Source organism: Xiphophorus couchianus, chromosome 9 (assembly GCF_001444195.1).
Source record: "Xiphophorus couchianus chromosome 9, X_couchianus-1.0, whole genome shotgun sequence".
NCBI lineage: Eukaryota > Metazoa > Chordata > Actinopteri > Cyprinodontiformes > Poeciliidae > Xiphophorus > Xiphophorus couchianus.
The window spans coordinates 28,087,405-28,109,129 of NC_040236.1; the positions used below are offsets into that span (position 1 = coordinate 28,087,405).

Sequence of the window (21,725 nt, forward strand, 5' to 3'; positions counted from 1 at the left end):
TTGATGTTTGTTTTGTTTTTTCATGTGAGCATAAAACAAATGAAAGAACTAACTAATACAGGGTATTATTTGTTAAATATATTAAGTGCACCGCAGAGTCACTTTTAGCTATAGAGCTCCAGGTTGCAGACCTCTGATCTAGAAGATGACAGTTGTGATCCTACCTCAATGTGGCTGAAGCTAAAAGTGCAACACCTTAATTCACTGTTGGAGTAAAAGTGTGAAGATTCTTCCCACTCCACCTTTTTTGTTTTTGGAAATCTTTAGTGAATATTCAAAACCCAGTATTACAAGGCACTGGATTGTAATATACGTTTTTTGACATCATAAATTGAGCAGAAAAGAGAAAAAGGAATGAATAAAAAAATAATAGCTTCTCCCCCTCCACTTCTGTTGTCAACTGTCCCGGCGAACAGTCAGAAAAAGGGGCGGAACGTTTGAGGAAAACAGTATTTACGGACCTAATTTTCCGATGCACAAAGGGCGGGACTCTGTTGATTAGACGAATAGAAATAGAGAACATGTCTGCGTAAAAAAGTGTTGACCAATTGCAGACATCCTGGAGAAAATGACAGAAACAGGAAGAACACGCCGACAGCATGGGTCTGCTTGTTACTGAAGGTCCTAGATTGTCACCTGTCCGTATGTTAGCAAACATTTCGCTCTCATAATCACCTGTTTGCAGTTAACAGGTTAAAATGTACCGACGGTGTAGAAGATCTCAGATTACTTAATAAAATGCCAATAAATTAAAGTTTAAATGTATTATTCTGCAATAATGCTGCCAGTTTCAGCTGTCTGTGGAGGAATATACAGAGCTGTGATCCGCACACTTACGACAAGGTTTGTTCACTGTTTATGTTTTATTTGTATAACTCAAACTAAATGTATGCAGGGGCGTTGTGTTTTTTAAAATTATAGAAAATCATTCACGAAGGAACAATGCTGTTCAAGAACCGTAAGCTGCTTATTTTTGCCCGCTTTGTCAGTTATTGCAAGCCACTATGTGACAATTTTTAGTTAATAAGACGTTACAATTCAAGAGATGATTCAATGTTGTGTCTGCACATCACAAACTATTAAAAATAACCTACAGACCGGCGCAGAGATTCAACATGTCCCAGTTTCTTTGGCTTATTCCTTTAAAAATTCCAGGGACACAGCACAGTGATAAAATAAGGTCGTAGAACTATTTCCAGAGGTATTTACCTATATTAATAAAACTTTCAAAAGAGTTTAATTTCAAAGCAAATTATTTAATATAGTTATACAAAATAATCACATTACATTCAGATCAGTTTTATAGGCTAAACACACAAGGCAGCAACAAAAGAAGCAATAATGGAGGGTTTTTTGCCATTGAAAATATCTAAAAATCTAAAACATATTTTTTTTAAAGTTGGGATCCAACATAATAAAAATGCTTACTATCACTTTTGCTTAAAGATATTTCATATCATGATGTTAACAATTCGTTTTTGCTCTAATCACTATCGAAACACTAAAACAATCTTGTAAAGTTAATCTAATTGAACATATCTTAATTTATACGTTAGGTTTCAAGTCCATTACACCGTAATAAATAATAAAAAAATATCTTCCTGAATCCTAAGTATTTGTAAGTTAGAAAGATAAGATAACATGTAGTTATCTTAACTAACATGTCAGGAAGTAACTGCAAGAAAGTATTTTGTCACATAAAATTATTTAACAGTAAAATGTACTATATGTTTGCTAACATCTTGGCCTGACATGACTAAAGAGTCCAAATAAAAAACGCAGGTTACATTTACCTTTCCTCCTGCAGAAACATCCCTCTGTATCGCCGTCTGTCCTGTGGAGGCAGAGTTCTGGCTGGACTAGCGGATGCTGACACCATCTTCGCTTTGTCATCAGGTCATGGCAGATGTGGGGTAGCAGTGGTCCGCATCAGTGGTTCTGCCGCAGCCACAGCATTAAGATGTATGGTTGGGCTCGGAAATCAGCTGCCTCCTCCACGAACTGCGCTGTTACGTAGCATCACAGACCCCCACTCTAAAGAAGTACTGGACCGCGGATTGGTCCTCTGGTTCCCAGGTTAGACTCCCACACTCTTCAGATCTTGTTTGTTTGGTATCATTCTGGCTGTGACATAATACTTCAGGTTACTGATGCAAAACTGTTTTCTCAGATAACAAAGGAAATGGTTTCAAATTATGCAGAAGTGGTTTTGGTACAGATAACTTCTGTACCAAAACCACTTGGTTTCAAAAAATTGAAAGCATAAACTCAGGTGAAATGTGTACTTTTACTTAGAAGGTAAAGAAATTCCACATTAAGGAATCTCAAAAGATGTAACTTTTTTTTTTTAGGTTGAATCATACTCAGAGAGACGGATCTTTTACCACTTCTCTCTAGATCATTCACTCTCTTACACCCTCCTTGCTTCAAGTTTTCTGCAGGATTACGTGTTTTTGTTATTTTGTAGCTTTATTCTGTTACAATAAAACATTTATTTGGAATTTGTTGGAGGTTTCTTGATTTAGAGAAGATCTTGACTAAAAGTCTAAGAGGGGGTATTTGTTGGTTAACTTATGATGATAATTTTGTTTTTCTGTTATCAGCGCCTCATAGTTTCACTGGAGAAGACAGTGTGGAGTTCCACATCCATGGTGGTCCTGCTGTCATTACTGCTGTCTTACAAGCTCTAGGTGAACACTCTTGCTCCTGCATCTCTATGTATCACAACATGACCCAGGATTATAAACTGTAAAGTAACGCTCGGTTTCAGAGTGCCAGTGGCTCCGTCTGCGGGTATTTATAGCCTCACTTTCTCAAGCACTGAGCCTTTAGTGTGATTATAAACTCTCTACGCTTCAGAGTCATTTCGTAGACTTAAAAAGGAAAACTGACACCAGCATCAACGTTTCTTAGGTACTTAAAATATTTGCACTGGCAGGCATGACCAGTCCTATTGTGATTTTCAGAGAACGTTTCTCAGCAGTTTCTCTGTGGACTCCATAGAGGGCAGTGTTGCTCAAGGCAAAGTGGAGGGCTGCTAGTTCATGAGCTGCGGGATTTTTATTATTCAGGAATATTTATATTGTATAATCCATGCTGTGATATTTATCCATCCTTCCCTTGTCTATACGCACTTATCCTTGTGGGAAGAGGGAGGCTGGTGCTTTTCTCCAGCAGTCATTGTACGAGAAGCAGGTTACACCCTGGACAGGTCCCCAGTCCATCGCAGGGCAACATAAACCATGACTGCACTCAGTGATAGCTAAGAGCCATTTAAATTAAACAAAATTAATCTAGCAGTCATGTTTTTGTACTGTGGAAAGAGTCTAATAACTCTTTCCAATATAATAATCTAACATATTTTCTCTGCTGTGTATTTGTCATGCATAGTTTTGTCTTCCCTTTGGTCTCCTAAAGAAATTTGAAAAACAGCTGAGCGAACAATGCACACCCAACCTTTGTTAACCTGCAGATCTACCTCTCGTGACGCCCTGATGCCCTTTATTTGATTGTCCTGTGGTTGTGTGTGCATGTTTTGTATGCATGATGCATGCATACATCATGCCTTTTCTTAATTTTTGTTAGCGTGTGTGTTTTTCAGGAAGCGTGCCTGGCATGAGGCCTGCTGACGCTGGGGAGTTCACGCGCAGGGCTTTCCATGCAGGGAAGCTCGATTTAACGGAGGTAAGTCAGAGGAGAGCGTAAAAGCATTCTGACCCTGTGTGTTTAGGTTTTGTTAGTTAGTAGGGTGAAGAGTCAAATCTAATGAAGCCGATTCCAATGTATGAAATGTTAACAGAAAATTTACCCACTGGTGTTTATTTCACTGGGTTGTGATAGGTTCATGCATAAATGCAGCTATTGGGCCTTTATAGATTAAAGGTGATGTACTGAAATTTGCAGCTTTGTGTGTTTATAAAAGTTTACTTTCCTTAGAAAATAAACAGCTATGTACAGAACGCTTTCCCAGATAAAAATAGACACTTTCATATCATATAAATTCAATCTTTTGTCATATTCTAATCCAGTTATTACTAGGACTTTTTATAACAATATCCACTTAAGTATATACTATCATCTTTACAAAATATTTAGATTTTTATAGCATTACCTGCAGATTGGCGAATGCAGTTGCTAAGATACCAGGTATTATATTAACTGCAAAAAGGTTTGTTTGCTATAATTCGAGTTAAGATTTTTTTTCATAAACTTAGCTTTATTTAATAGAGAACTCACGAGGAACATTAAGAGAGGACATTTTTTCAATCCTGTTAAAATGGATTGTACTGCATAAACAAATGTAGATAAATGCAGATGTTTTGTAATAAAAACATGCAGATTTGTAATTCTGGGTGACTCTGTTTGAAGGTGGAAGGCCTCGGGGATCTGATCCATGCAGAGACGGAGGCTCAGCGGAGACAAGCTCTCAGACAGATGTCAGGAGAACTGGGACGACTCTATCAGGACTGGAGCCACAGGCTGAAACGGGTAAGTCAGTGAGCCCTGAGAGCCCAAACTGGCAAATTAAAACTACTGATGGGCCACAGAATTTATTAATTTAAAAATGCAAAAATAAGTTGTTTTGTTTTTTTCTTTAGTTTTATCTCCTCAACAATAAACAATTTTTTATTAAAGAAATCTGTAAATAATCAAAGATCCAAAACATAAAAAGGACTTTGAACTGTTGCCTTATTAAAAAAAAAAAAAACAGTTTCCAAATATTTTGGGTCATCAATTGTTTTCTATTTTGTTTGCCAAATGTTTTACTTTTCTTTACTTGTGGTCAGGGGCCGAACAAAACAATTTCAAGGGCCACAAATGCCCCCCGAGCCACACTTTGGACTCTCCTGAGGTAGACCTTCTGATAGAGTGAAGAAAGGATGTGTGAAAATTGAGGTTTTCACCTCTGATTAGGAGCCAGTTCCTCTGCAAACTGAATTAAGTCTATTTTCTTTAATGTTATTATAAAGCACTGCGTTTATATCTGCTGTAGTGTTTTTTTCTTTTGAGATAATAAAAGTAAAATTTGATTTACAGTTGCTGAGCTGAAGCACAAAATAATTTGAAATGTTTTAATTTGTTTGTAGCAACAACACACATGAATAAATGTTTGTGTAAATGCGCCAGAATCACCAAATTGGCTATTTTGTCTCTTTTTCTTTGTTGAAAAATTTGCCTTGCTAAAAACAAACAAAAGGTTAAACTTAGCAGTACAAATTCTGCCAATAAATACAGTAAATTCAAAACAATAAATACAAAACAAAGACAACTACCATTCAGTTCTTATAAAAAGTATAAGAAATCATTAAATCTTAATCTAATCCTCCATTAAAATGGAGAATGGACAAAACACAAGTGGTCACATGGTGGGATTAGGTATAGGTGATTAATATTGTCATGCTTGACCACTTTGATTGGTGTTGGATTAGACATTTTGTGGAATCCAGACCCAACATATAAAAATTTTGTGAAATATTAGATTTAAATGTAGCTGGACTTAAGCTGCTGTATGTGTTGCAGTTTCCTCACCTAAACAGAGAAGTACTAGTGTAAAACATGAAGCATCTTTCAAAAAAAAAAAACAACCTGAGCTTTTCCCTATAGGAGATATCTATAAAAACACTTTGATGACAAAATTGTTGCATAAAAATGGAGATTATTAAAGTTATTTAAGTGTCTGGAATAAAAAGCGAGCTGAACTCTTTGATTTTTGTATTGTTTCGAGGAGAGTTTGGGAAGAAGCGGTCCGTGTCGAGCTGCAGGTCAGACCTCAGCGGTTTCACTCCCACACAAAGCTTTTGTTGTTTTTGTTTTTATCTCTACAGCTGCTCTTAACGGAATCAGAGACTTCCTGTTTTTATGTCGCTGTAGGACATGTAGTACGTGTGTTTTTAAATGCCAACAGTCAAAAAATTAATTGATAAACGCGATTATTTTGGCACTTTTTATTCTGCTACTTCATGCTGAAAATAAGATTTCTGATTCTGATGCTAATACTGTATGAACACTGACTAAAGTGCAACATTTGATTACTTCTATACAGCACTGAATTTTACCTTCACTAAAAAAACTAAAATGTTGTTTTCTCTTGCATAACATATGACTGTGCTTGAAAACATAATCACTTTGTTTGATTTATCTAATACGAAAACCCGCTTCCAGCTGCATTCTTTCTCGTTGAGCTGTCCTGTCAACAGATTCGCTCATCTGAGCTGCAAATCTCTGCATCTCCTCCAGAGTTACCTTGAGTATCTTTACTGACTCAGTGACTAAACCTCTCCTTCCCCCAGTGGTCACTTATTAAGATAAAGCTTTTTAATTTCTCATAATTACAAAGCATTCTCCAAGATTAGTGGGATTTATACTGACATTCAATTAAACACAGGTGGACTCTATTTGCTGTTTACACGACCATCATATTATGCTATTATATAATTTGTAAAAATCGCATAGAACTTCAAATTTGTCCTTTAACGTCTCGGTTATGCACTACTTTGTATTTGTCAAAAGCGTAAAGTCTTAATTGATTTGGCGTTTATAAATGTAACATGACAAAAAATGTAAAGGTTTAATACTTTTGCAAGGCTCCTTATTCTATGAAGTATCATCATTTATATTCTGATACAAATATTACTATGAGAAAGTAATAAAATGACAAGAAAAAAGTAGTTTTATTAAGAACAAAGCTTCTACATTTATCAGCATTTGGTGTGACCATGACCAGCTTGGCGACTCCGTGTGCTTCTTTCTTAAAAATAGACTCACTAGTTTGCACAATCTGCTACTGCTACTGGTAATAATTTTATGTTGATGTGTTGAATGATAAAGTATTTCCATACTTGTAAAACCAATACCAACGTATTACTTCACAAAATTCTCAACATTTCTCATTTCATAGCAGTGATTTGACGTTTTGTGTAGGAATTCTCATAAAATTTCTACTTTATTCTTCTAATACTTTATTATGATATTGTTATGACTTTTTTCTTGCATTATCACAACTTTATTCTAGTAAAATTAGAACTGTATACTCATTGCAACTTTTTTCTTGTAGTATTATGACTTTATTGTCATACAGTTTTATTCTCATAATATTATGGCTTGATTCTAGTAATTTGAAAAAACTGAATTTTCTTAGACCGGCCCTTATACTCTGTCATAATTTTTAAGGTCAACTAGAAAAAATAAATATGGATCTGCTCAATGTCGAGTAAGAAATTCTGAAATAAGCTTATAATTTGCACTTCTATAACAGGTACATGAACAGGTCCAAATGCACTAGTGAGTACTGATGATGTCTCTGACTGAACATCCTCCTAATTTTTTTAAGGAGTCGTTGGATGTATGTGTTTCTCATTTAGATTTAATGGTTACAAAAGTTGAGTTTTTCTCACATATCCTGTGAAAGCAGCTTAGCACAGAAGGTCAGTGACCGCAGGTGAATGGTTTCATCCCAGTGGAAGTTGGCCAGAACTTCTTCCACTGTTAATGGTTTTGGCAGCAGACCCCACCAGCCGATCCAGGTGTTCTCCCCTGAGAAGCTTTGTTTCATCTGCTTGTCAGCAGCTTTGGTTCCTTGAAGCTGGATGTGCGGTCTGTTATTCTGCACTCAGATTTCTGAGAACACAGCTAATCAGCAGTATACAATCTGTATGATGACAGAGGTCAAATCTTTATCTGACACCTAAACAATGCAACGTTTTTAATGCCTTTCCATGTAACTGAACATGGGGCTAAGTGCTGGAGTATGATGCTTCCTGTTTTTCTGCAGCTACTCTACTATTGTGTGTATGTTCCTTAATGTTTATCAAGATGCCGATCTTGTTGGGGGGGAAATATCGAAGCATTTTTCCTTATGTACTTTAGATTAAGATTAAAAAAGAACCACGTAGCACCGAGGGGAAAATTAATCAAGATTTTGAGTAGAAATGGAGAGAGATAAGGCCTGAGTTGGCATATGTTATTTTATGTCCTTCTTTGTACTTTCTTTTTATGGGGCACCACAAGGTACAATAATAGGCCCTCTCCCATTTCTTTTTCTCTTTCTTCCTTTGCGTGTCATTTTGAGAAAACACTGGATGTTTTTCACCACTTGTTGATTTTCAGTTAAAGAAGCATTTTAAAGCTGAATTTTTGTATTTATTCTGTTTATTTTGGTCTGATTCTTTAAACCAAACTCTTTATAAGTCTCCAAGGGAGCACATAATTTTATACAGCTCTTTATTTTCTTATTTTCTGCACATTAAATTATCTCCAAGCACAAGATAAAGACCCATTTCACTTTTTAAAGTCACTTTGTCTTGTTTAGGGCGGAATCACAGCTGATTAAAGACATAAAACACTTTAAGACAGTTTAATTAAATATCCTGCTCAAAGCAATCATATAGTCGAAGTCTTCTGCCTGCCAAAATATTTAAGGTTCAAATGTTATCTTGTTAAAAACGTGTTAATTCTGTTGAACAATAACTAAAAAAACAGAGTGGTTGACAAAGAAAAGAAACAAGGCATTTAGCTTAGCTGATTAAAATCTCTTGGCTGGACATAAATGAATTAACTGGAACAACATTGATAGCCACGTTTCCTCCACAGAAACATGTCAGACAATAAGGCTACAGTAAGGATATTAGCCTCGTCATTAAAAGGACAATTACTTCAAGTTATTACATCTGCACATGTTTCTGCAAGCGGCTGAATTGGGGTTGGACTTGTTTTTAACACATTGCATCTTGAATTCAGCTAGTTTTGGTGAATTAAGTATGTTAAGTAAACATGTATTTTAAATTGTATATATCTCATTTAGACCTGAAAGAAACCAGCTGTTTTTTTGTCTCCAGTTAGAAAAGCAAGTGTTGGATGGATAAGTCAATTAAAACATTATACTTGCAAATAAGAAACGATTCCTTTGATTCCATTTATTGGTTAAATAATTGTGCTTCTAAACCTCATTTATGTATTTTTGCACATAGCAAGTGTTGACATTTAGAATTTTTAAACAGAAATAAAATGGATCCTCTGCGAGAACATGCAGAAATATTCATACACCTTAAGCCTTTGCAACATTACAAACGCATATTTTAATGTATTTCACTGGGATTTAATGAAAAAGACTGGCAGAATTAGTAAATTATTGCAACTGTTTTGCAAATAAAACATCATGAAAAGAGTAATATTCATTTGATTTCTAGCCATTTTATTCTGATACCTATAAATGCAGGACAACCCATTAACATTTAATTTAAATGTATTGAAGTTGGTGATTAAAACCCAAGAAAAAGTAAAAAGAGGTTTGAATAATTTTGAAATTATTGCACTTTGTACTCTAATCAGTTCTGCTCTTTTGTGTTTTTGTCACATCTTTTCTCTGTTTTCTGACATTAATGATGTATAATGAGACAGAAGACTGTTTGTGGGACTATCATGGTGTCTTTTTTTGTTAATTTGTCTAAAACAGCCTGTCCTTGCATGCTGTACTCAGACTGTTTCTGCCTCTTTTCAGACTTTAGCCCATGTCGAAGCCTTTATAGACTTCAGCGAGGATGAGCTCATCGAGGAAGGAGTTTTAGACCAAGGTGTGTGTGAATGACAGCCGGAGTGGATCCCGCAGCAGATTCACTTTGAGCCCAATAACTCAGGCTCTTTATAACTTACTTTAGATTTTGAAGAACAATTCATTCAGTTCAACTCACCTGAGTGAATATTTTACCGCGGTTACAGTTCAGCATGAAATTTTAAGTCTTGTCTGTGTGGTATAACTAGGCAATTCTAACATATGAATTTGTATGTTTATTGCTGTTTTCCTGCTGGAATGTCAACCTCTGTCCTGATTTGAAGAGGTTTTGTCGGTTTATTCCAGGATTCAACTAAATTCACAACAACTATTGCCTTAAGAAACTCTGCAAAATCCAATTTATATGTTATCCAGATAAATTCAGTTGCATACATTCTAGTTCAATACAGTCGAGGTGAGTTTCCTTTGTGAATTAGTAAAATTTTTAACTGTCTAAGGAAACACCCTTTGATTTTTTTCTAATATTCTTTCAACAGGATTTATACTGAGATTAAATCACACACAAGCAGTTTGATCCACTGGATTTTATTTATCTGTTCATGAGTGAATAAGGTTTAATATACAAGTTTGAAGAATGTGCCACAAGTAAATTGTATAATTGCCTGAATCAATTGTATAATTAACTCTTTATAAGAGTCTGCGCAACTCAAAACTTAACAAGCTCTGTAAAACTACAACTTCAGAGCCCTAAAGTGATTCTAAACCCTCCATCGTTTGCTGTTCTGTGCAGTGACTTTTTTCCTCCTCCATTAGTGGACATCTCAGTGTGTGATCTGCAAGCAGAGATCGAGCAGCATCTGAAGGATGAGCGGCGAGGCGAGAGGCTTCGCAGCGGGGTTCATGTGGTGATCGCTGGTGCCACCAACGCAGGGAAAAGTAGCCTCCTCAACACACTCTGTAAGAGCCAAGAAAAGCAGAACGCATGAGCACACATGATGGATTAGCTTAAAATGAGTCTGCTGAAACATAAACACAGACTTATTGTTAAATCACACTTGATTTATTAGGGGAAAAAAGCTAAATCTGTCAACCTAGCATGGACTCAGAGATGTTTGAGTCATCCAGAGGGGTCCAAATAAAGAAACAAACAAACATGCTTCCTTTACAGATTAAATAAAATCAGTCTGAAGTATCACTCAGTGGAAGTAGACACAAGAATCTGTGCTACTATATCAAAAACCGCTGATAAAACTAATTAGCTCTCAGAAATATATGACGTGTTAAAATGCCTGTTTATGGTCACATATGCATTTCTGTTCAACTAAAATATATTTGAGTTTATAGCTTATTGTGTCAATCATCATTATTTGTTGTGCAGAAAATGGTTAGCTTATCTTCCACTGAATCACCCGTAAGGGTGATTCAGTGGAAGATAAGCTGGGTTTCCAGCTTATCTTCCACTTGTTTCCACTTGTGTAAACAACATGGTGTCAACATGAGACGTTGTTTTAATATTACGTTAGTTTCCTGGAGTCATTTAGGAATGGTTTATATAAACCAATCCGGAACAGGAACTTGGCAGAGATTCGCTATTAGAATAATAATCCGGTTATCCTGTCCAGTTCTGATTAACTGTCTCTTTGGTTTCACATCCAACCTGCAGAAACGAGTTTTGTAATAAAGATTACATAAGAGAGACTCTTCAAAAATTATTTTACATAGTATAGTATTAATATAAAATTTAAATGAGCAAAATTGAAAAGGGGGTTTTCTTTTTCTGTTGACTGGAAAGGCTCAAATTACAAATCCATTTTTCTATCTGTCAAGTAGAAAAATGCCACAGTCCAATAAAAGATATAAAATATACAGATAATTAAATAAAAACTGCTAATTAAAATGTGTAAAAAGCACATGTCAGTGTGTAATTATTCCATATACCAGTGTTGCAGTTTGTGATTGAATAAAAAATGTCACAATGGTTTCTGAAATACAGTTGAAACCAGAAGTTTACCTAAACTATATAAAAAGATACATATGCATTTTTCAATTAAACCTTACAAAGAATGTCCCAAATTTTTGTGACTTTACTGGTAAACCTTTGCCTTTAAAGAAAGTAATAAAATATTGCCTTTAAAAAATTGTTGCTCTCATTGTTCTGGCATTTATAAAATAAAAACATGTTAGTAATCCTCATTGACTAAAACAGGAAAAATGTTTTCTGATTTCATGTCAGACACTTTTTACATAGTTTATGTAAACTTCTGGTTTCCTCTGTAGACCCTAACAGTGTAACACTACTGATTTGTGCCGTTGCATTCAGAAGGTTTTCAAAATGACAAATTTTCCAGACACCAAAAAAAAACAACAACATTAACTTGGTTGGTTTTTACTGGTTTCTTTGTTTTTAGAATCAGTTGAGACCCAAAGGGAAGCACAAAAAATGAAAAATGTGAATTTTGCATAATAAATCCCCTTTTACAGCAGCTGAGTGTGGGATATTTAATAGAAAGTAAATTTCTTGATTGGAGTTATTGGACAGATGACATCTTATCGTGGCAGCACATTCAGAGTCATTGTCTTTAGTTTTAGTAGAAGTGATTGGAAGATCAGACACTATTTTGAAACCGGTCCATGTCCAGTTTAGGTGGACAAAAATTATGTCATACAGCTCTGGAAAAAATAAGAGACCATTAAAATGAACAGTCTCTCTGATTTTACTTTGTACAGGTATAGGAGTAAAATAAACATTGTTCTTTTATTCTATGAACTACTGACAACATATCTCTGAAATTCTAAGCAAAGTTTTTTCATTTATTTGCAGAAAATGAGAAATGGTCAAAATAAGGAAAAAGGTGTAGTTCTTCCAGAACTCAAATAATGCAAAGAAAACAAGTTCATATTCATTTAGAAACAACAACAGTAATGTTTTAACTCTGGAAGAGTTCAGAAATCAATATTTGGTGGAATAACCATTAGGTTTTCAATGGGTTCAGTGCAGTGTGGACTCTTCATTTTTTCCAGAGCTGTATATACAGTTGGTTGACGTCTTTACGTTGAGTTCTGTATTTAAAGCAAACATAATCTGAAAACCACGAATTGTCCCCATTCATGCCTCATAAACAGCTTTGACTCATTCTGCCCTAAACCCTTCAGGACCTCTGGAAGGTATTTTGTGTTATCAGGCACCAGGCTGTTTCCAGGAGATTCTTCAGGTCATGACAGTTTAAAAGGGAGTCACACTTGTGTTTCCTGCTCATCCCTCAGAAAAACAATGAGGTTAAAGTTTGAGAATTTGGGGGTCAGGATGATGTGTCGTTCTGTTTGCCATGTTGTTCAAAAAGTTGTTCTTAAAGAGACAGACGCCCAATTTCAAGACGTTAAATTGCAACGTCAAATTTATTTTAACTCATATTATATACATACGGCGTCTTTATATCAACTGAAGGTAACTTGATTGTGCTATAATCAAGTTATTTTCCAGTAACCATGTGCCTGGAAAATACATGACACTGCTCCTTTGAATTTTAATTTTGTAATAATGGTTGGGTTTAAAAAGTGTAATTAAATATTTACATACACTGAATAAAAAAACACATTAGCAGGAACATATTTTAGACATTTATTTTTGTAACTTTCCCCCAAATCAAATTTTTTTTTGGTTAGTATCTGGGATAACGGTCTTTTAAAGTGAGTCTTGCCAAGTTTTCTGGAAATAATAATTGAAATAATTTTGATAATTTTAACTAAGCAAAATTAAGAAAAAGAAAAAAATGTGTGGTTTTTTTCAACTGTATTTTAACTTTTTTTATTATTATTTATCCCAGGCCAGAGACCTGCAGCTATTGTTTCTCCCATTGCTGGGACCACCAGAGACGTAGTGGAGTCGGCGCTGGACATCGGGGGCTTCCCTGTCCTGCTGAGCGACACAGCGGGCCTCAGAGACAGCCCAGACCTGGTGGAGCAGGAGGGGGTTCGTCGGGCCAGAGAGAGGTACAGAGAGGGAGCAAACCAAAACAACTTCTTAACAATACAGTTAATTTCTGTTCAATTTAAATCCACACAACCAGAAAGAAATTCGATGTTGGTTAAACAGGATAGCTCTACGGAACGATGTGTGCTGAATGCTGCCTCAGCAAATGTTCACGCGGATAATTTAGCTGAACAAATGACTTTGGAGACCAAAGAAGTATGTTCTGGAAAACAAAGAAAGGAAGAAATCAGTCATCTCTGTAATGTCTGTGTAGCTGCCTCAGTTTATATTACTGCTGAGCCACGGTTATAAATACAGGGGACAAACACACCCAGGAGGTTGTGCAATGAAGAGTCACCATTCCTCATTGTGAGTTTTTCAAGTGTTATGATATATGTTCATGATGGTTCACTCTTAGAGGCATCCAGTATTTACATCAGCGAAGAATACTTGTTGGATTTGTCATCACTGCTTTACAGAACAGACACTCAAGTGAAAAAATATATACAAGTTAAAACAATTAGTTGGACTGTGACATAAATATCCAAAAAAATAAGCTGATCTTGTTATCAAAATCAACTAGTAGCTCTATTTTTATAATATGATTAATATAAAGAACTTTAGGTGTAAATATGTAAAATCTTTTCAACAATTTCTGTTTAAATCATTATTTTCTTCCCTTAGAAAATGAATGTCAAGTGTTTCCCAAACTACTTGTGTTTTTGGCAGCCAGTCTGTATCGCTGCAAAGAAAGCAATAAAAAAGATTTAGAGAGTGCTGCAGGGCTTAGCCTTCTGTTTTGGTGATAAAGGATAGCTTTTGATGTCACATATATTTTAACAGCTCTTATAAAACAAAATGTTAGTCATTGAAGTGTCTTAACAGTCAAATAAAATGTGATAAAAAGAAACTAGAAGATCAAGAGTGAAAAACTTTATAATGTTTATTTTTGTGGAAGTGTGTGTTGTTGGTTTAAAATGGGATTTGTGAGGCACTGATAGCACACCTTAAAGAGAGGATATTAGTGCAGCTGGCCAGAATATTTGTTGCAATTTTTCCACTTTTTTGCTACCTCTTTTCCTGTACAAAAAAGCAGTATATGTTACTAAAACTTTAGAAATTAATTGCAATGATCTGTTCTCTGATTTTATATGTTTGAGTAAAATAAACATTGTTCTTTTATTCTATGAACTACTGACAACATGTCGTTGACATTCCAAGCAAAAAAATTGTATTTATTTGCAGAAAATGAGAAATCGTCAAAATAAGGAAAACAATGCAGTGCTTTCAGACCTCAAATATTGCTAAAAAACAAGTTCATATTCATTTAGAAACAACAATATTAATGTATTTAACTCAGGGAGAGTTTAGACATCAATATGTCTAAACTATTAGACATAATAGTTTAGACATAAACTATTATGTGGAATAACAAGCAGGTTTTCAATGGGGTTCAGTGCAGTGGTCTCTTCATTTTTTCCAGAGCTGTATTTCCATAGGTCATAATGGACTGCTCTTTTTCCCCACCATACCAAAAAACATTGCCAGGGTGCACCGATTGCAGTTTTCTGGCCGATCGCTGATTATCCATCTTTTAAAAAGCCCAACTTACCAATTCCAATTTTGGCCTATACCATTTCTTTGTCTGAATTGCTGCTCTATATTTCAAGAAAGTTGCTGAATTGGCAACAATGGGGTGACTATTGTTAACTGTAAATGTGCAGACATGACCTGGTCGGCCGGTTTGTCAGTCAAACCTCTCTCACAGGAGAAAAGAAAAGCACGGTGGTTATTTAGACCGATAAATCGGTGCATTTTAAAAAACAAATTTCTCTGTTTCTTGCATTTTGTTTGTCCGTAGTAATGAACAAATTTAGATCAAAGCGAAGATAAAAACACAGAAATGTTAGAGTAATTTTGCTCCAGTTAGGTGGCTCTATAGGAAGGGTGAGCACTTTGTGTTCTGTAGGAAACCGGTTTGCAGGGAGCAGGACTGGAGCTCGTGACCCGGGTCACTACAGGAAGGACGTGGTGAATACAAGCATCCGCTGCCACTCCTGCCGCTACCTTACGCTTAAATGGATGCAAGGCAGTATTTCACTTTGATTCCTTTCACAATGATAAATTAAATAATAATGTAAAAAATCCCAGACTTCAAATGAGAGATCTTTTCAGAAAGTCCCACTGGAAAAACTCTGCAAAAATGACTGACATATTCAGTGAGAAGCTTCTCCTTTCCTAAATTAAACAAAACAATTAAGATGACAGCTGTAACTACTGAAACTGACTTGAAAATTGTCATTTGTTGACCATCTTTTTAGATGAATAGAAACAAAAAATAAGTAAATTACATTAAATCATAGAAGGAAAATCAGTTATTTTTATTAATGAATTAGAAACATTGAAACATTCAATGCAAATAAAACAGTGTAATCTAAAGACAACCTTTTAAATATGAGACTCTGAAATAAATAAAACTTTAATTATTTCATATTTACAGTCACACTTTGTGCCTGCAGCAGTGTTGGTCGTAAGGCTCCTTCAGCTGATGATATGAGATTCAGGGACAGAAATTATAACAAATTATATTGTAAATTAAACAATCAAAGAAAGTAAAAAATAATATGCTAGGAACATTATTAGTAGTGGGAATGTTCATCAATGTTCATTATTATTATTTATCACTGTGGCTTCAGTCCACTATCTTTAAAATATTTTGGTTTTTAAATGACCAGATCATATACTCTGCTGTGACAGTTGGCTGAAGTAGTTCTGCAAGCTAAAACATTTTCTGTTTACAGGGATTTAGCCAAGTATGAGAATTTAAAAAGAAAATGTCTTTGTCTCCAACTCTACAAAAGTGCCATAAATATTCTCCAGGATAAAACTGGATGCTGTTTGTGTTTTCTGCAGGGTGCAGCAGGCTGATCTGACTCTGCTGGTTGTTGACTCCACCATCCTCCCCTCGGAGGAGCAGGAAGCTGCAGCGCTCCTGCTGGAGCACCTGAGGAGCGTCCTGTCCTCCCAGGACCAGCCTGGAGCAGGTACGTCATGATGACATCATCAAGGTGTTTGTGTATCTTTAGTAAAATGTTGAATGTTGAACCATGAGTTAATTTGTGTTTGTGAGATGAGCAAAAATCCTTTTGTTTCAGTGGGACTAATCGTTTTCCATAGTCTTATCACTTAAAATCTCATTACACTATTGATACGTTTGTGTTGGTTCTGCAGGCAGGTGTCTCCTGGTGCTGAATAAAACTGATCTGCTCCCTGAGGCTCACAGAGAGGAGCTGAATCTGGAACTGAGAAGAGTCTCTGGACTCCCACCTGTCTGCCTGATTTCCTGTCAAACCAACGAAGGACTGAAGGACTTCCTCACTGTGTTGCAAAGCAGCGTCAAAACAATGTACGTTTTTTATTTCATCACCTCAAATCAGTATTAGTATTAGGGGAGTTAAAAGGGGAGATGCAGGATATATTGGCGTCAACATCGGTATCGGCCGATAATGTAAATTTTGTAACACATTGATATCGGTCGGATAAATAAAACTGGGCAAATATGAACAACTGATGTTTACTTTTATCTGTTTCTGGTAGGGTTTTTCCCCAAAGGTGTCAAAACGGTTGTGAAATATATATAAAATATTGGTAAATATTGTTTACCAACCATAACAGACAATATCTTATATCAATATCGGCCTAAATTTTTGTATCGGTACATCTTTATTAAAAAGTTAAACAACAAAATGACTATTTGACCATAATGTACATTTAAGCCTGTCGCTGTAAGGGATTAATCAGTTACTTGTGTGATAAATTAAAATTTTAATTTTAATTCTGATGCTCAATATTTTTTGGATGGTAATTTTGTTTACAGAGATTTGATTATTAATCTTATTTATGGTTTGTGTTGTGTGTTCTTTTTATTTCTGTTTTATTTATTGGTTTTGGTTGTTTTGTTTGATTTTGAATATTTAAATGTATTTCAGTTCCGGTATTAAGTGTTATTTACTAAATTAGGGAGGGAACTTGCATTATTAGGCACGAAAACAGTCTCAAAATAACAATATTATCGTTTATTTCAATAATTACTAGCACATTAATTACTGAGATTATTAGTAATCTAATAACCTAATTACTACGACAGTTTTTCGTCCATCAGAATTTGTTATTATGACAGACCTCCATACATGTCCTGTTTTAGGTGAAACGTTTCGTGAACACTTGTTTTTTCTTTGTGTGCCTCTTTCATGTACAGTAATGGTGAGTAAAATCGCGTTTGTTTTCTGCTGCTGATGAGCTTTTATGACTTCAACCTCATGTTTGTTATTCTTGGTCTGATTTTCTTCGGCAAACTGAAGCACAAAAAGTAATGATCGTTTTATTGCTCTCGTTCGTTTTGTTCTCCTGACTTCCTCTCTAGGTGTGGTGACCCTCTCTCCGGAGCACCCACGCTGACCCAGGCCCGCCACAGGGCCCACCTGCAGCAGTGCGTGGCGGCGCTAGCTCAGTATCGGCAGTACCGCGACTCTGACCTCGCTCTGGCAGCTGAGGGCGTCCGGTTAGCGCTCACCAGCCTGGGGAGGATCACAGGACGAGTCGGGGCAGAGGAGATCCTGGATATTATCTTCAAAGACTTCTGCATCGGAAAATAAAGGAGCGAGAGTGAAAACACAGAACACAGGTGATCACTGCCCACTCAGGGAGGAAGGCTGTTTTCTCACAGAACCGTTTAGTGAACAGCCCGGGCTCTGTGCCATGCTTCAGGGTCCAAATAGTCGGCTCTGTGTTCTTGGCTGCTGACGTACCTCCGTTCCCAGGACAAAAATATTTTTTCTGGTGGCATTTTTTTTTTAAATCCAGCTGAAATAGTTTTAGGATGATGGCAATGTCTCAGGGGCCCAATATACTGAACAAGTGTTTGGCACGTACTCAGTCATCATCCGAAAAACTTTCCCAAGGCTAATTATTGTCCTTCAGGGCAGCAGCACAACAAAACAAAATCAGCTGTGCCTTCGACAAGGTCAGGGTGCGGATGTCTACTTTTATCATGGAAATATATATATTTCTTGTTTATTCGTAAATGTTTCTTTGCTTGATGTTTGACAACTATAAAGGAAGGTCCACATGTTAAAACAAATACAGAAAATATCTGGCTATCATCTCTTTACAGGTTTTAGGGTTGCCTAGTCAAAGTTTTTACTAATTGAGAGGCAATGGCGTGAACTTAACACGCTTGAAAACCCTCCAGTGTGACTGAATTTATACGCATCGATGAAAATAATTCACTGCGAGTTTCTATAAATTAATTTGTTGCTGCCAAACATATAGGAAATGACTTTTAAATAGGAATAAGTTGATTTGGGCAGATACTTTTTGTCATAAAAACTGAAATCATGATCTGAAACTCAGAATATCTGTTATTTGTTTCATGATTTACAACATTTCAACTCAACAAATAAGCAAAACAGAAAGACTCTGTTAAAGGACCAAATGTTTAAGTGAAACATTGTATCTTGGTTGAAGTAGGTAGAGGAGTAAATTATCTATCATAAACTCATATTTTTTGTTATACATATATTTTGTATTTATTTGAAGTAACTGAAGAATTTTCCTTCCTGACGTCTTCAGGCTTAGTTCTCTCTTTGTATTTACAGATATTAACAGAAACAGAAACATCCAGCTGAAACATCCAATAGTAATAATTTGTACCAAATATTGAATCCAAGCACTAATTTGTGATTGTAGTACTGCAGACAATAACATTGTGATGACAACTATGATTCTGTTTATCATTTACTAGATCAAATTCAAGCATTTTATCTTCTGTACATTACATTACTTTTATCCCCCTAAAAGTAATATAATGTTTTTGTGTAAAACAAGTTACAACATTTTATTTTCCTATTGGATTAATAAATATTTTTTGAATTGAGTTTTAATTGAATTGTAAGATTGCATTTAGTATATAATTTTGTTTTTTAACTTCACTTTACTCAGTTTCCACTCCAGTTCTGGATGAAGGACAATGGTTGAGTGTCCATTGACCATAAAATTGCACAAATTGGAATGACAAAAATACATTTGTTTAATGGAAACAGACCAATTTCGAAAATACTGCAGTTTTTTGATGAAAAGTTTTTACGCTATGATGTATCAAAATTACTGTATTTCGCAAAACTGCAACAGAAACACTTTGATGTCGGATGTTACAGAAGGCGGAAAAGACGACAGAAAGTGGAAGACGGATGCTGACATCCATCTTATCTTTTAAACAAACTTATTAACTTGTGGTTTTATTTACGTTTTCTTATTTAACACAAGCACCACTATTGCGAAATTCTGTTTTTTCAACATTAGCGCTATATCAATAAAGTTTTGCACACATTTGTAATGGAGACGGAGGTAGTAAGGGGCAACCCTTCTCCCTTCAGTGGGAAAAGGGCGTTTTTGGAGGCAATAATCTCTGCACCCTTTGTTCGCCTGTCAATCTGCCCTTGATCAAATATTTATGTTTCCTTGTTGAACTCCTCACCCTTCTTCCCCTGGTTTTTCTCTCCCTGTCTCTGACGACATTCGGCCCGCTGCAGACCGGCGTAACTGATGTTTCTGCATTTGTTTGACTCAGTCTGAGCTGGCGACTCTTCCTCTTGCCGCTTTGCTCTGTCAACTCTCTGATTCTCTTTCATGTTTTCTCTGATTGATGACAAAGCTGGGGGACTTTGAGCTAAAAGTGGGATTTGCTGTCATGGTGATTTGTGGTTAGAAATTTTGGAGCTTTGTCTTTAAATACTTAAGCCATGCTTTTGGATGTAAATGTTTGTTGTGAATGCAGCACAACTCGATACAATTTTGCTTCTTTGTTATTGGCTTTTTGGAAATATCTACACACATTTAGCTCTGGCTAGAAATTTCTAAATTTTCATGTTTTTCCGAGAAAGTTATTTTGTTGATTTGGATGCTTCAACCAAAAGTGACCCAGAAAAAATGTATTCATCTTTCTTGCAAAGTAATAAAGGATTTTTATCCAAACTGGCTGATGTTTGCATGATGGCATATTAGGTCCATTGTAGACAGAAAACAAAAGCTCTTTTTTCTAGAAAAAAAACTTTGAAAGTAGAACGTCTGAAACATAGTTTCATCTTTTTAAACTGTTATTTCCAAGTTTTTTCTAGAAAATTTCTGAGATACTTAGAAAATTGGGATTTAAAAATCTGATTGACAAAAAGTCTAATAAATAAATTAGGACTCATAACAGGTAAATATTTCTAACATAATTTCACATGGTTTCTGACTGATGCCCAACTTTTTTGTCACATTTTGACTCATCGCAGGGACTTTAAACTGTCTGTCAGCTTCCTGTGGTTTTGAATGGTCTCCATCCTGAGATGTGAGTGTTGACGTAGCTGGATCCAGCCTGGTCCGCCCCGTATCCATGTGAATCGGTGTGCATGAGAGCATCCAGGACTATACATGGAATCACAAACACTTTATTTCAAACAAAGGATTTCCTGCCAACAGAAAGCAGACAGACTCACCTGTAGATTTCACATTCATCAGAAAAGTGAGCCTGACAGATTGTTTTCTTATGAAGTATGGAAAGCAGCAAACGGTTTTTCTCTTTCTGTCTCTGGCTTCTTTACTGGTAACAAGTTGTGACTACAGGAATTATAACTGGTTTCCATAAGGCTTAAATATCTCAGGATCTCTGCCACCAACCACTTGAACAAAATAAACTGACTTTTAAATGTAAGAAAAACATGCTAATTTCTAATTAATCTAATTACTGGTACATAATATTTTTAGAAAAGTTAGGATTGAGGCATTATTCTTATTTCCAAAAGTATTTCCTTGGACATTTCTTGTAATGAATTTCAGGATAATTTTATTTTTATAAAGGGGAGAACTCATATTAATCAACATGAATACATCATGTAAATATGCCAGATTTAGCCTGAGAGGCTAATTCTCATCTGTAGTTTCCTACCAAGTTGATGGAAGGGATTAAAAAAATACAATAGCTACACTGAAATCTAAAAGAAGAGTAATTTACGGTAAACATTTATAATATAAATATGTCACATCCATAAGAAAAAAAACATGTAAAAAGGTGAATGAACGTGAAGTAGTGACTGTGGAGTGAAAGTAAAACAACGCACAGTTTTCAACATAATTTCCAGATAAAAATCTGTAAAGTGTGGAGTGCATTTGTAATCAGCTCTCATGATTCAATACTTTCTCTAACCA

The 21,725-nt window shown here is 35.6% G+C and overlaps 1 protein-coding gene across 3 annotated transcripts; it reads left to right on the forward strand.

Moving 5' to 3' along the window:
* Positions 1-586: 586 nt before the first annotated feature.
* On the forward strand, positions 587-21,678 carry gtpbp3 (GTP binding protein 3, mitochondrial). 3 transcript variants are annotated; one of them, XM_028028796.1, is made up of 12 exons: positions 587-843; positions 1,808-2,076; positions 2,604-2,690; positions 3,602-3,684; positions 4,369-4,488; positions 9,497-9,569; positions 10,322-10,465; positions 13,333-13,498; positions 16,392-16,522; positions 16,710-16,884; positions 17,902-18,162; positions 20,813-21,678. In XM_028028796.1, exons 1-11 carry the CDS (start codon positions 761-763, stop codon positions 18,131-18,133), a joined length of 1,563 nt encoding a protein of 520 aa, XP_027884597.1. In that variant the 5' UTR covers positions 587-760; the 3' UTR covers positions 18,134-18,162; positions 20,813-21,678. The 3 variants fall into 3 exon arrangements, with proteins under 3 accessions (XP_027884597.1, XP_027884596.1, XP_027884598.1); XM_028028795.1 differs by lacking the exon at positions 20,813-21,678 and having other exon boundaries at positions 17,902-20,510; XM_028028797.1 differs by lacking the exon at positions 20,813-21,678 and having other exon boundaries at positions 1,897-2,076; positions 17,902-20,510.
* Positions 21,679-21,725: the final 47 nt, after the last annotated feature.

Excerpts from the sequence above, each read along its gene's own strand:
- gtpbp3 (XM_028028796.1), top strand. The coding sequence starts at position 761 with ATGTATTATTCTGCAATAATGCTGCCAGTTTCAGCTGTCTGTGGAGGA. Across the intron at positions 2,077-2,603 it reads ATTGGTCCTCTGGTTCCCAG|CGCCTCATAGTTTCACTGGA; the intron begins GTTAGACTCCCA and ends TTCTGTTATCAG. Across the intron at positions 16,885-17,901 it reads CAAAGCAGCGTCAAAACAAT|GTGTGGTGACCCTCTCTCCG; the intron begins GTACGTTTTTTA and ends CTTCCTCTCTAG.